The 14005-nt window shown below is 38.2% G+C and overlaps 1 protein-coding gene across 1 annotated transcript in view; it reads left to right on the forward strand.

Annotated features, from left to right (window-relative positions):
- tlcd4b (TLC domain containing 4b) overlaps window positions 1–14005 on the forward strand; it is a 28627-nt gene that overhangs the window by 1645 nt on the left and 12977 nt on the right. Inside the window, exon 2 of the mRNA XM_059348783.1 lies at window positions 6046–6198. Within this exon, the coding sequence (XP_059204766.1) occupies window positions 6053–6198 (146 nt within the window). The 5' untranslated portion in view covers window positions 6046–6052. The remainder of the gene's footprint in view (window positions 1–6045; window positions 6199–14005) is intronic.

The raw sequence follows: 14005 nt of genomic DNA on the forward strand, positions 1-14005 counted from the left end.
TGAACCACGCCATGAATTATTCAGGCACATGCTGCATATGATCAGCGGGGCCCGGGAATGTGCTGCTGCTGCTACTAGTACTAGTACTACTAGTACTACTACTAGTACCACTACTACTACTAGTACTAGTAGTAGTACTAGTGCTGCTGCTGCTGCTGCTACTACTAGTACTACTACTACTACTACTACTACTAGTACTAGTAGTAGTAGTAGTAGTAGTGCTGCTGCTGCTGCTACTACTACTACTACTACTACTACTACTACTACTACTACTACTACTAGTACTAGTAGTAGTAGTAGTAGTAGTACTAGTGCTGCTGCTGCTGCTGGGACAATAAGAGGCTCTGAGCGTCGAGGCTCCTCCAAGAAGAACTCAGTGCCTTACTGCCTCAGCTTCCCTCTTCAAGATGTTTCCAGTTTCTAGGGCTGGGCGATATGGACCGACAGTCACAACAACATTTTTTACTTTGTAGCTTTTATTTCCTTTACACCATTTGTGACATTTCAGTATTGAACGGTGAACCTCCCCCTGCTGGAAACTGTCCTGATTGATGGAATAGAAATCTGAAGTTTTGGGGCGTTCCCGGTGGCTCACCTGGTAGAGCGCGTACCATGGAGGCATTGTCCTCGTAAGCGGGCGGCCCGGGTTAGAATCTGGCTCGGAGCCCTTTCCCGCATGTCTTCCCCTTCACTCTGTCTCTTTCAAAAATGGCTTTAAAAAAAGAAATTTGAAGTTTCCTTGGATTGCAACTTAAGTGCTATAATGATCTAGGGCTGGGCGATATGGACCAAAAGTCATATCCTGATATATTTAGGCTGAATATCGATATATGATATATATCCCGATATTTTTATCTCAAAGTGAGAGCAAATGTTCAATCAAAGTCAAATATGACATGTCACAAGTAGTTTTATTGAAACTGTTTATTTAAGTGAACCAAATATAGTTCTTAGCCTGATAAATGGTTAAACACACTGTAGGTGGATGAAGTATTTAATATTCATCATTCTTTTGTGGTTACACCATTTGACATCTTGCCAACCCTTATTTGTCACTGACGAACGATATGTGATATGGTCTAATTCCATATCACATTTAAAAATACATCGATATATATATATATATATATATATATATATATATATATATATTATTATTATTATTTTTTTATATAGATATATATTGCCCAGCCGTACCAGTTCCTTGGTAGTGGGAAGTGTAATGAAGTAATCTGAGAGCGGCTCCAGTCTGTGGGAACCCTGTATTTGAAAGTTGTTATCTATTTTGATCTATTTTGATCAATTTTTCAGTTTATTCTGCAGATGTTTCTGAGGCTGAAGTGTGAAATCGTTGTTTGATTGCCTGGTGGCCGGAGCAACGCTGTAATCTTCATGGCAATATTTAAACTGATGGTTTAGCTTGTGACTCTTTGTCTCGGGGGGCTTTGTTTTGGCCCACAGCTTGTTCTTACGTTCCTCGTATTGAACAGAACAGTATGTCAGCATGACGGAGGATATTTTAGAGTAAAAATAGACCTTAATGTCGGCTGCATGCCTGCAGGGTCACATGCAGCCAGCGACTGGCCTCTTAGGCTGTTTACCAGAAGAATTCACATCTACAATATAGATTTCTACCTTTGTGTCTGTACTAATCCTCACCTTGCACAATCCTAATCGCCAGCTCTCCTGGAATAAGTGGTTTTAAATGGCTTGCATCATTTCTCTGGTTTAATCAGTGTTTCTGTGTGTTTCTTGGGCCAGAGTCCAGATCAGCATGTTGTAACAGCTCATGTTCCAGAGAACAAGAGAGAACAAGCTGAGGTCAAGACAGGCTGAACTTTAGCCTCCAGCCTGTCTGCTGAAATATTTGACCTTTTTTTGGCTCTTTCTGGTTTTATTCTTGTCGCTGCTGCAGCTTTATGAATAGTTTTTGCTGTAATTGATGAAGATTTTTGTCTCTCAAACTGTAAGAGATGTCAGGACTTCTAGTCCTAGTTGAGGCTAATGATTGTGACTGTTGATGCTCTTTATTTTGTCTGTTTTGGGAATGAGTCAAGTGAGTAGGGCAGCAAATCACAATTATTTTCATTATCGATTAATCTGTCGATTATTTAAACCATTCATCGATTAGTTGTTTGGTGAATAAAATGTATAAAAATATCAATGAGTGTTCCCAAACCACAAGATGACGTCCTCAAATCTCTTGTTTTGTCCACAAACCAAAGAGATATTCAGTTTATAGTCATAAAGGAACAAAAAAACCAGAAATATTCAGTTTATTGTCATAAAGGAACAGGGTTGTCACCATACTAAAATGTTCAACTCGACACCGATACTCAGGAAAATATTCGATACTCGATACCACCAGGATAAAAACAAAGACCCCAAAATTTAACAGAACTATTTTTATATTAACAAGAAAAATGCAACATCTAAACATGAACAGAACCACAGGTTAAATATTTATAATAAAAAACAGTTGTGCAAAAAGAAACTGCAACTATGATAACAAGCTTCAGATACTCGATACTTTTGAAAATGAGTATCGTATCCGGATACGTTTTAGTATCGATACTTTTGAACCCTACAAAGGAACAAAGAAACCAGAAATATTCACATTGAAGAAGCTGAAATCAGAGAATTTGGACTTATTGTCTTTAAAAAAAAAGCTCCAACCAATTATTGGATTATCAAAATAGTGGACGATTAATTTAATAATCGATTATTGTTCGATTAATTGAATAATTGTTGCAGCTCTGCAGTGAGTTGAGACATCCAGTGGATCACAACAGGATCTGAAGATTTCTCTCTTGGATGTAATCAGCTCTGGAAAACCAATAAGATCAGTCAGAGCAGTTACAGTACAGACACACACCTTCTCATTCAATGCGTTTTTCTTTATTTTCATGACTATTTACATTGTAGATTCATCAAAACTATGAATGAACACATGTGGAATTATGTACTTAACAAAGAAGTGTGAAATAACTGAAAACATGTCTTGTATTTTAGATTCCTCAAAGTAACCACCCTTTGCTTACTAGAATATAAGACATGTTTTCAGTTATTTATCACTTTTTATGTTAAGTACATAATTCCATATGTGTTCATTAATAGTTTTGATGAATCTACAATGTAAATAGTCATGAAAATAAAGGAAACGCATTGAATGAGAAGGTGTGTCCAAACTTTTGGCCTGTACTGTAAATCAATCTACATTCAATAGTAAATCTGTGGATTTAAAGATGAATTTTCTCCCCTTTTGTCCTTTAATCAAGCTTGCTAACTGCCATGTGAATCAGCTGATTGAGCTGCTGTTGTTTGACTGATTGCAGTGATTTGAAGACAGGCTTGTAGTTGGTTGACCTGATGAATGTAAACAGACTCTTCTCTTACTGTGTACTCTGTGTACTCTGTGTACTCTGTGTATGTGCTGAGTCAGCTGATCCACGTCTACACCAGCTCCTGTTTGCTCTCACTGCTTTGATTTGCATTAGTCGCTGCTCATACACTCCTATAGCACCAGACCGTCTGATGGTCTTATGGTCTTATGTGTTTTATACAGTTGTGTACTTCATCATCCTAAAAGTTTTCATTAATGTTCAGATCTTGAGAAATCTCTCTCATGCTCCTGACTGTGATCTAATCCTTCAGTCAACAGGGCGGTTCTCTCATAGATTTGACTTTTTATCCAGTTTTTTTTTTTAATCCACATTTTAAATCTTGGTTGTTTTATTATAAATGTTAACGGGTGAAGGGTTTTGGTCATCAGAAGTCTGATCTAAAGTTATCAAAGAAACCAGCTGAGCAGACGGCTCCAGCAACGGAAAACATTTAATGTCATTTATGTGCTTTATTCAGTATTTATTTTTTTTACCAGTTTTGCCAGTATTTTTACCCGTCTGCTATGTTTGTTTTGGTAGGAGGCAAGGTTATTATAGTTAACGAAAGCTTGCGAAATAACGAAAACTAGAATTAAAAAAACATTTTCGTTAGCTAAAAATAAAAACGAGTTTTTAAAAAAAACGATAACTAACTGAAACTGTATTATGTGGTTGCAAAACTAACTAAAACTAACTAATTATAATTAAAATGTCCTCAGTTTTCATCTTAGTCAACTTTTTTCATACATAAACCTTTTTGGTTGATATGAAATCTATTTCATCTATCCATAATCCATTTTGTGTCTTTTTTTTTTATCATTTTGCGTCTTTTTAGTCATGTTGTGTCTTCTGTTGTGTCTTTTCTAGTTATTTTGTGTCTTTTTTGGTCATTTTGTGTCCTTTTTAGTCATTTTGTGTCTTTTTTGGTCATTTTGTGTCTTTTTTAGTCCTTTAGTCCAACATAAAATGTGATTTTGAATCTTTTTTTACTTTCAAAACACTATCATGCTCAATAAAGAATGTTAAATGTGTCAAATGTGACCAAAGGTGTCAAATCTACCATATAAGAGGGTTCCATCCAGTTCTATCATTTGATACTAAATCTATTTGAGCTTGTCTCCAGTTTTACTTGGTATATCATCATCAAACTGAAACTGGCCTCATGGAGTTTACAGCCAGAACTTTAGAGGTAAATGTACAGTAGGGCTCCACGCTGCTTTGTTTTCTAGTCTGTGAGTCTTTGGTGCTTTTGGAGACTCCACAGGGTTAATAAACTTATTGGGGCTGAGATGGATCAGACAAAGGAAATAAAGGAAACATTTATTGTGACCTTATTGAATCTGGCACCCAACAAATACCCCATTACAAAACAACCACAACTAATAAAAACTAAACTACAACTAATAAAAACTAAACTACAACTAAGCATTTTCCCAAAAATAAAAACTAATTAAAACTAGCAAACCCGGTGCAAACCTCCTGAACAGTGAACTCTGGAGAAACTGACTGCAATGACAGCAATACTCCATTCATTAACATTAACACTTTTTGGGAAAAATGTCCCTAATTAATAGCTTGGTCGCATCACAGTTTATTTCTTTTTATGTCCTTTTGTTCAGGTGTTATGAGCAGAAGATCTTTAGGTTTTTTTATAAATGGCTGCTGATGTGGCATGTTGAACTGAGTCAGGCAGGGTGTTCCACTTTCTTGGGGCATAAAGACTAAAAGCTGCTTCTCCTTCTGTGATCTGGTGTGAGGGAGGAGTAAGTTGAGTAAGTGTTGTTGCTGGGCTGTAGGTGATGAGCATTTCTGTGATGTACTGAGGTGCTTTATAAACCAGGAGCAGTAATGGGTTCTTGTTCTAACTGGTAACCAGAGCAGAGATCTAAGAACGGGTTGATGTGTTGATGTTTCTTGGTGCCAGTGAGAATACGAGCAGCTGCATTCTGAATCAGTTGTAACCTTTGAATACTTGAATAAACCATGACAGTAATCTAGTCGACTCGTTATAAATGCATGGATTCATTTTTCTGAGTCGGATTTTGACAGAAAGATATTTTTGAGATGATAGAAAGATTTGTGGTGATGTGGTTGATATGACTCCTGAAGTTTAGATTGCTGTCGATAACTACACCCAGAGTCCTTGCTTCAGGTTTGCTAAGAGAGAGAGTTGAGATGTTTCTTCTCTAAGGAAAGCTATCTGAATCTAGAGCTGATTGATCTGTAGCCTGTGAACTTGTTGCCATGCTCCGTCTCATGAGTTGAACCGTGTCTCCATCTTGACAATCCTCTTTTCTTTCCTCACTCAGCCTTTGTTTTCTTCTCTGTGTCCTCAACAACTCACTGTAATCCTCTTGCAAAATATGCATATAAATAGAGAGTCTTTATTCCAGATCTGATGCTGCTACACACTGTATTCACAGCAGCAGTAACTGTTGTTCTGTCCTGCAGCTTTAACTCTTTATTCTCTCTGAGCGTCTCAGCTGTCTGAAGCTTCACGTCTCTTCCATTAGCGTCACGTCTCCAGCTCCAGCTTCCTTCTGTCTCTTTCTTTCTTCTTCTCTCTGTGGATCAACCACTCAGGGTGGCGCTCCACCTCTCACCTCCTCCACCTCTCTCTCTGGATGATTGACACCTGTCCCCCCCTACCTGTCTCCTCCAGGTGAGTGATGGAGACGAGAGAGTTGACCGTGGTTGCTGGCAGCTTCGTGGGTTTCCAGCTGCTGTTCTCGGTGGTCAGCCCGCGGATCTCCTCCGCCATCACCCCGGGATACGGCCGGCTGCCGGCCACCAAGCTCACCGAGTGGAACTCCAGGTGAGTCGCCTGTAAACGCTCTGCCAGCTGTTTATTTTTTTATTTCTTTCTATGAAGGTTTATCATATTTTCATATGTGACAGGTTGCATCACAATAAAGATCACATTTAGCCCCGTTAACACAGTTAACACAGTTTACAGGACGATCGCGGCTAAAAACGGTCAAATATTTTATGTGAAGTGCATTTCGTTTAGACCGTGACGCCGTTTTTGGGGCTTAAAAAAACCAGCTTTCTCCCCGGCCAGTTCCTCCACAGCGCCACCATGGGGTCGGAACCCATGTGGGTTTGCTGTGCCCCCTGCAGGGAAGGGAGGCCAGAATAACCAGGCAGACTGGTTGCAGGTTTACCAAAAGGTCCTTCAGTGCAGACTCTAGAATCTAGAAGTAACTCGTCATTTAATAATACATTTTATTTTGGAAGGCGCCTTTCTTGGCACTCAAGGACACAAAAGATAGAAAAAAGAAACGACAATAAAATACCCAAAATGAAGAGCAATCCAATAGATTGGACAGAGTGATTATCATCAGAGGGAACAGGCAGTTATAAACAGGTGAGTGGGAACATGGAGGAGGTGGGAATAGCCTTGAAAGTTACCAGGAGGACTTTGTATTGAATACAGAACTGGGACAGACAAAAAATAATGTAAAGCTGGAGATCTTTGTGACAGGAGGTGTAGGTTCTCATAGAAAAGGTTCCACTAATGTCCACAGGCTGTAAAAATCAGGACCAGGTGAAAGTTCCTGGTAGTAACTTTAATAAACAGCTGTTTTATTCTATTCCACTGCAACACTTTTAACAAAGTGACACCGATATCAAACTTTTTCATGTGGGAACAGACAGAATACTGAATGTAGTGATACCTTTAAATACAGTAGTTATGTTGTTAATAGCCAGATAAACTCACTAGATATGACAGATTAAAGGTCAGTAATGTGACCATAATGTGAGTATGAGATCTCTGTTCTTGTCTTTTTGGGATCCAGCTGTTGATGTTGAATAATATATCACACTTTTCTTAAAAATGTCTTTAAATATACACAGAAATACTTGAATATAATTGTACTTGTAGGTTTGGTGGGTGGAATAAACGCCCACTAGCATTTCATGGGTTCACTCAGTATTTACTGTTCCTTTGACACAAACTGGTATTAAAAAATGGTTTAAATATTGAAGTGGTGAAGGATCTGCTGGGGAACTCCTCCAGAGAATAGCAGTTTTGTAAAACATTGTAAAGTCATGACATCCGACAAAACTGACCCGCGCTGAATAAAACACGGTGTTTAGTGTTTAGTGCTGCAGCTCTGTGAGATGTTTCCTGATGAGCCTCAGGCCGACTCATCACCATCCATCAGCTACAGCTGAGATGTGACCAAGGTTATTATAGTTAACCAAAACTAACAAAATAACAAAAACTAAAATTGAAAAAACATTTTTGTTAACTGAAATAAAAATAAAAACAAGAGTTTTTTTTAAAAACGATAACTAACTGAAACTGTATTGTGAGGTTACAAAACTAACTGAAATTATAGTGAAAATGTCCTTAGTTTTCGTCTTTATCAACTTTTTTCATTCATAATTCAGTGTTTCTATTTCAACATGCAGGAACACATGGTGAATATGTTTACTGAGACTGGGATGTTTACACTCCAACCAAAATTCAAAACACACAGAACTGTAAGAGTTAATAACCTTATTGAGGCTGAGATGATAAACCAAAGGAAATGAACAATGGCACATAGCCATTACAAAAAAACTAAAACTGACACTAAAACTAATAAAAACTAAACTAAAACTAGCAAACTCACTCTAAAAACTAACTGAATTTGAAAACAAAAATTCACAACGAAATTAAAACTAAAACTAATGAAAAATCCAAAACTATTCTAACCTTGGATGTGAGCGGCTGCTGCAGCACAGAGCGGTTTCACATCTGAAGCAGGAAGCTCCGGGTGAAGTTCAGAGGGCAGCCATTGGAGTTGCATAACATCTTTCACTGACTCTCAGTTATTGCCTCTTAGTTTATTTTCTCCTTTTCTTCCTGCCAGTAGTCACGGAGGAGCATTCATTCATGTAACATACCTGCTGGAGCTTCCCTCTCATTCTATATTCTATAGTCCAGTCTGAATGACTGGTCCAGAACCAGTCAGAGGCTGATGGTCACTAGAGAGACTGTTGCATAAGAGTCTCTCTGTGTCACTGTGTTTATGTAACACGACTTAAGAGAGGAGAGAGAAACATTTCAAAGAAAGAGAAAGAAAGAGCAGAGAGGAGTCTGTTATTGAATCCACTACACTGTTTTAACACTGTTGATATCTGGGTTTTTTCTTTTTTTTTTCATTTTTATTAATTCTTCTTTTCGAACCGAAAAAAAATAAACAACATAAACTACAACAGCGTAGGCTAGATACTCACATAGACACCATTAAACAGATGTACATAAACATATAAACATTTACACACATACAGTATATATACACTACTGGTCAAAAGTTTTAGAACACACCAACTTTTCCAGAATTTATGATGCAGTTTAATGTCTCAGTGTACTCTGAAATGAATGCACATTTAAAATTCTTGATTGAGCATGATAGTGTTTTGAAAAATAAAAAAAAAGATTCAAAATCACATTTTATGTTGAACTAAAGGACTAAAAAAAGACACAAAATGACCAAAAAAAGACACAAAATGACTTACAAAGACATGAAAAGAATTCAAAAATGGACAAAATAGCCCAAGACTCCATAGAGTTAAGTTGTTAACCCATTTCTTGTTCCCTGAAAAAGGCCTACTTGTATAATTCTGAAATGTACATTATTTTCCAGTTTTGGTTAAGCTTACCTTTTTTATTTACCTCTGGCAGTTCACCACTTACCTTTGGACCCTTTCAAGCTGTTCATTTGACTTGAACTGCTTGAATTTCAATAAAAAACTGGAAAAATTGGGGCGTTCTAAAACTTTTGACCGGTAGTGTATATATAAAGCTCTATACATATACATGCATCTGCCCCGTCTACGTAATAAGATAGAAATAAGAACCAGTTAACTTAATATTCAATATGCATTTCCTTTTATCATTTTGGTTCGAAAAAAAAGGGAGTAGGCTGAAGTATAAAATACTATCTAGGCCTCTCCCCTGATACTCAACACTTAAAATAAGAAATTGTATCTCTATATATAGCCACTTAATGTCAAATAAATATGTATTATTATTATTATTGTTATTATTATTATTATTATTATTATTATTTATGATATCATGAAGCCAGTCTAACTTCTGTCTGTGGAGATTATAAGGACCTACTTTATTAAACTAAATATATTTCACTTCTATATGAATGAACAATATAGCCATAATGAGACACAATTCATTGTTTTGTTTAAAATAATATTTTCTATATTTTTATCATATTTTTGATTCACAAATGCATTACTGTAATGCATCCAGATAGAAATGTCATGTTCCCCCCACACTTGTATACAATAAATATTTAATAAACTTTATAAAAATAAATATACATTTGTTTAAAAATGTATAATTATCAGAATATAATCAAACATAATGGGTTTTAACAATGTATAAAGAACAAAATCTGAATGAAAATTGATGAGAAAAAATGGTTAAATGTTACGGTAATGATAGTCAAACAGGAAGTGACTAAATAGGAAGTGACTAAATAGGAAGTGACTAAATAGGAATTGATCCCAGAGGAAGTGACTAAACAGGATGTGACATCATAATATTAAGTTAACAAATAATAAATTTACAAAATACATTTGTAAACTTTAAGTAATCATCCACCTCTTGTTTCTAACTTAAATTAAATACCAATAAATTATCTAAAGTAAACATTACAAAAAGCCTTAAAGGCGACATCGTTTGCATGAAAAAGTGTGTATATTTTAATAAAATCCATGTTGGTGATACCAGCTACCCTTTAGCATATTTGCTTGCCAAATAAAAAAATACCTTTCATTGTTTTGTTTTTTAATTTAAAAATGTGTTACAGTAGTGACTTTTGTTGCTCATTGTCTCTAAAAATGTCAAATACCTTAAAAATGTTTAAATAGATTATAAATTCATATTAAAGTGACTTTAGATTGTATTTGTTATAAAGGGTCAAAGAAAATATGTATTCAATGCTTTTGGATTTTTGCTATGAGCTGCACCATGTTGATGAGAATCACCCTCTGGAATCTTTAATTTTACAAATATTATTACTAACGTCTCAGAACAAGAACCAGAGCGTGTCTGAGAGGTTCATAACCTTATGTAGGCTACGCTACATAATGTCAAGCTCTGGGTTCATAACCTGGTTCAAGAGTCACAGAAACCAAATCACCCTGTTGCATAAGGCCACATTTCTTTTCATGTATTTTTGAACAGAGAGTAGTTCAACTATCAAAGAGACTAAATTCTCTTGCTGCTGACTGAGGAAGCCTTCTGCCCACCGGCTACTCTAGCAAGCTTTTATTACTCTGAGCATAAAAACAGCCAGTATGAACCTGAACAACTGCTCACAACATTCTTTAAAGAGGGAACCGTCTCTTATGCAATGGAATTCAAAATAAATAGAAAAAAAAAGATAAAACTTGTTCATTTGGAAGTTTACAATGACTTTCCCCTTGGCTATATGCCAATGTTAACATTAATGAATTGCTTCAGTAATTGTTTTATCCTGTTTATCTGTTGTGGTGATGACACGACTCTGCTCAGCATGTTGGATCATTCTGAGCCGATACAGATGTTGAAACCAACATTTATGGCTGTTTTTGTTTATGAATAGCTCCTCTTTGCCAAGGAGACATTTCCGTTATAAAAAAATAACTGAACTTTTAAAAAGTCATGTTTGGTTTGAATCTGACCGCAAATAAGGAACACCACTTTAACCAGCACAGAACTGATGCAATGGTCTAAATCCATATGACATTTAAAGATATATCGATATATGGCCCAGCCCTATGCTGTATCGATTGTTTTATTCAATTCAATTCGATTGTTGTAGCCTCTAACTCTCTATGTTGGTGTTGTAGCCTCTAACTGTCTCTGTTGGTGTTGTAGCCTCTAACTGTCTCTGTTGGTGTTGTAGCCTCTAACTGTCTCTGTTGGTGTTGTAGCCTCTAACTGTCTCTGTTGGTGTTGTAGCCTCTAACTGTCTCTGTTGGTGTTGTAGCCTCTAACTGTCTCTGTTGGTGTCGTAGCCTCTAACTGTCTCTGTTGGTGTTGTAGCCTCTAACTGTCTCTCTGTTGGTGTTGTAGCCTCTAACTGTCTCTGTTGGTGCTGTAGCCTCTAACTGTCTCTGTTTGTGCTGTAGCCTCTAACTGTCTCTCTGTTGGTGTTGTAGCCTCTAACTGTCTCTGTTGGTGTTTTAGCCTCTAACTGTCTCTGTTGGTGTTGTAGCCTCTAACTGTCTCTGTTGGTGCTGTAGCCTCTAACTGTCTCTGTTGGTGTTGTAGCCTCTAACTGTCTCTGTTGGTGTTGTAGCCTCTAACTGTCTCTGTTGGTGTTGTAGCCTCTAACTGTCTCTGTTGGTGTTGTAGCCTCTAACTGTCTCTGTTGGTGTTGTAGCCTCTAACTGTCTCTGTTGGTGTTGTAGCCTCTAACTGTCTCTGTTGGTGTTGTAGCCTCTAACTGTCTCTGTTGGTGTTGTAGCCTCTAACTGTCTCTGTTGGTGTCGTAGCCTCTAACTGTCTCTGTTGGTGTTGTAGCCTCTAACTGTCTCTGTTGGTGTTGTAGCCTCTAACTGTCTCTGTTGGTGTTGTAGCCTCTAACTGTCTCTGTTTGTGCTGTAGCCTCTAACTGTCTCTCTGTTGGTGTTGTAGCCTCTAACTGTCTCTGTTGGTGTTGTAGCCTCTAACTGTCTCTGTTGGTGCTGTAGCCTCTAACTGTCTCTGTTGGTGTTGTAGCCTCTAACTGTCTCTGTTGGTGTTGTAGCCTCTAACTGTCTCTGTTGGTGTTGTAGCCTCTAACTGTCTCTGTTGGTGTTGTAGCCTCTAACTGTCTCTGTTGGTGTTGTAGCCTCTAACTGTCTCTGTTGGTGTTGTAGCCTCTAACTGTCTCTGTTGGTGTTGTAGCCTCTAACTGTCTCTGTTGGTGTTGTAGCCTCTAACTGTCTCTGTTGGTGTTGTAGCCTCTAACTGTCTCTGTTGGTGTTGTAGCCTCTAACTGTCTCTGTTGGTGTTGTAGCCTCTAACTGTCTCTGTTGGTGTTGTAGCCTCTAACTGTCTCTGTTGGTGTTGTAGCCTCTAACTGTCTCTGTTGGTGTTGTAGCCTCTAACTGTCTCTGTTGGTGTTGTAGCCTCTAACTGTCTCTGTTGGTGTTGTAGCCTCTAACTGTCTCTGTTGGTGTTGTAGCCTCTAACTGTCTCTGTTGGTGTTGTAGCCTCTAACTGTCTCTGTTGGTGTTGTAGCCTCTAACTGTCTCTGTTGGTGTTGTAGCCTCTAACTGTCTCTGTTGGTGCTGTAGCCTCTAACTGTCTCTGTTGGTGTTGTAGCCTCTAACGATCTATCTCTGTTGGTGTTGTAGCCTCTAACTGTCTGTGTTGGTGTTGTAGCCTCTAACTGTCTCTGTTGGTGTTGTAGCCTCTAACTGTCTCTGTTGGTGTTGTAGCCTCTAACTGTCTCTGTTGGTGTTGTAGCCTCTAACTGTCTCTCTGTTGGTGTGGTAGCCTCTAACTGTCTCTGTTGGTGTTGTAGCCTCTAACTGTCTCTGTTGGTGTTGTAGCCTCTAACTGTCTCTGTTGGTGTCGTAGCCTCTAACTGTCTCTCTGTTGGTGTGGTAGCCTCTAACTGTCTCTCTGTTGGTGTTGTAGCCTAGAACCATCAGGCTGTTTCACTTCTCTGGTCCTCGTCTGACTGACTCACCGCTAAGCTCTCTCTGTTAGCTAACCTCAGCACATGTTGCTAATATTTTGCGGCTCAAAGTTTCCGGCAGAATTCACACTAACGTGAACTCGTTCTACGTTAATCTACATCCAGTGTATTCATGAATCATCACAGCCACACACACAGTTCTATCAACACAACTTCCTCTAGCCAAGTTCCTCCATGGCCGTTCCATTTTTAGAAACCTCCCTCTGATTCAGCAGCAGTAATGGACTCCTCCAGTCAGTCAGATCTATAGAGCCAGTCTGTCCAGGGTTCAGGCCAGCAGCTGAGGCCTGGACCAGGACTGCTGTAGTCCAGAGGCCTTATGGGGACAGTGGAGGAGTCGTGACGCTGGCAGAGATAGATAAGAGCCTCTGGACCTGAAGGATCTCTCCACTGGCCTAGATAACCACTCCAAAGGTCAGGGGTGATACGCTATCAGGGCTGGAACTAAAAGGTTACCGCCACGTGGACCAAGGCCTCAAACGCCTGGAGAACACGCCTGGAAACCTCTGGGCCATTTTAAATAACCCTAAAACATGAAGTCTTTCTGGAAATTCAACAGAAGTGTCAATGCTTCTACTAAATAATAGATTTTTCAGCCTCTGTAGCAGATAGAATTGAAGTTCAAAAAGTATTTTTTAGAGCTTATACCTGTGGCTTTCAGGAGAAGTTAAGTTTATTTGTTTTATAAATTCTAATAAATATATTTTTTTTAAATCAACGTGTTGCATTGCGACACTCCCACATGTATTCTGATGCATTTCATTGGCCAAGAGACCGAAAATAGGTGGAAAAAAATACAAATACTACAAATGGTTTTAATGGTAGAATAACGCAACAGTGCCAGTGGTTTTAATGGTAGAATAACGCAACAGCGCCAATGGTTTTAATGGTAGAATAACGCAACAGTGCCAATGGTTTTAATGGTAGAATAAC

The sequence above is a fragment of the Centropristis striata genome, chromosome 13, assembly GCF_030273125.1.
Source record: "Centropristis striata isolate RG_2023a ecotype Rhode Island chromosome 13, C.striata_1.0, whole genome shotgun sequence".
NCBI lineage: Eukaryota > Metazoa > Chordata > Actinopteri > Perciformes > Serranidae > Centropristis > Centropristis striata.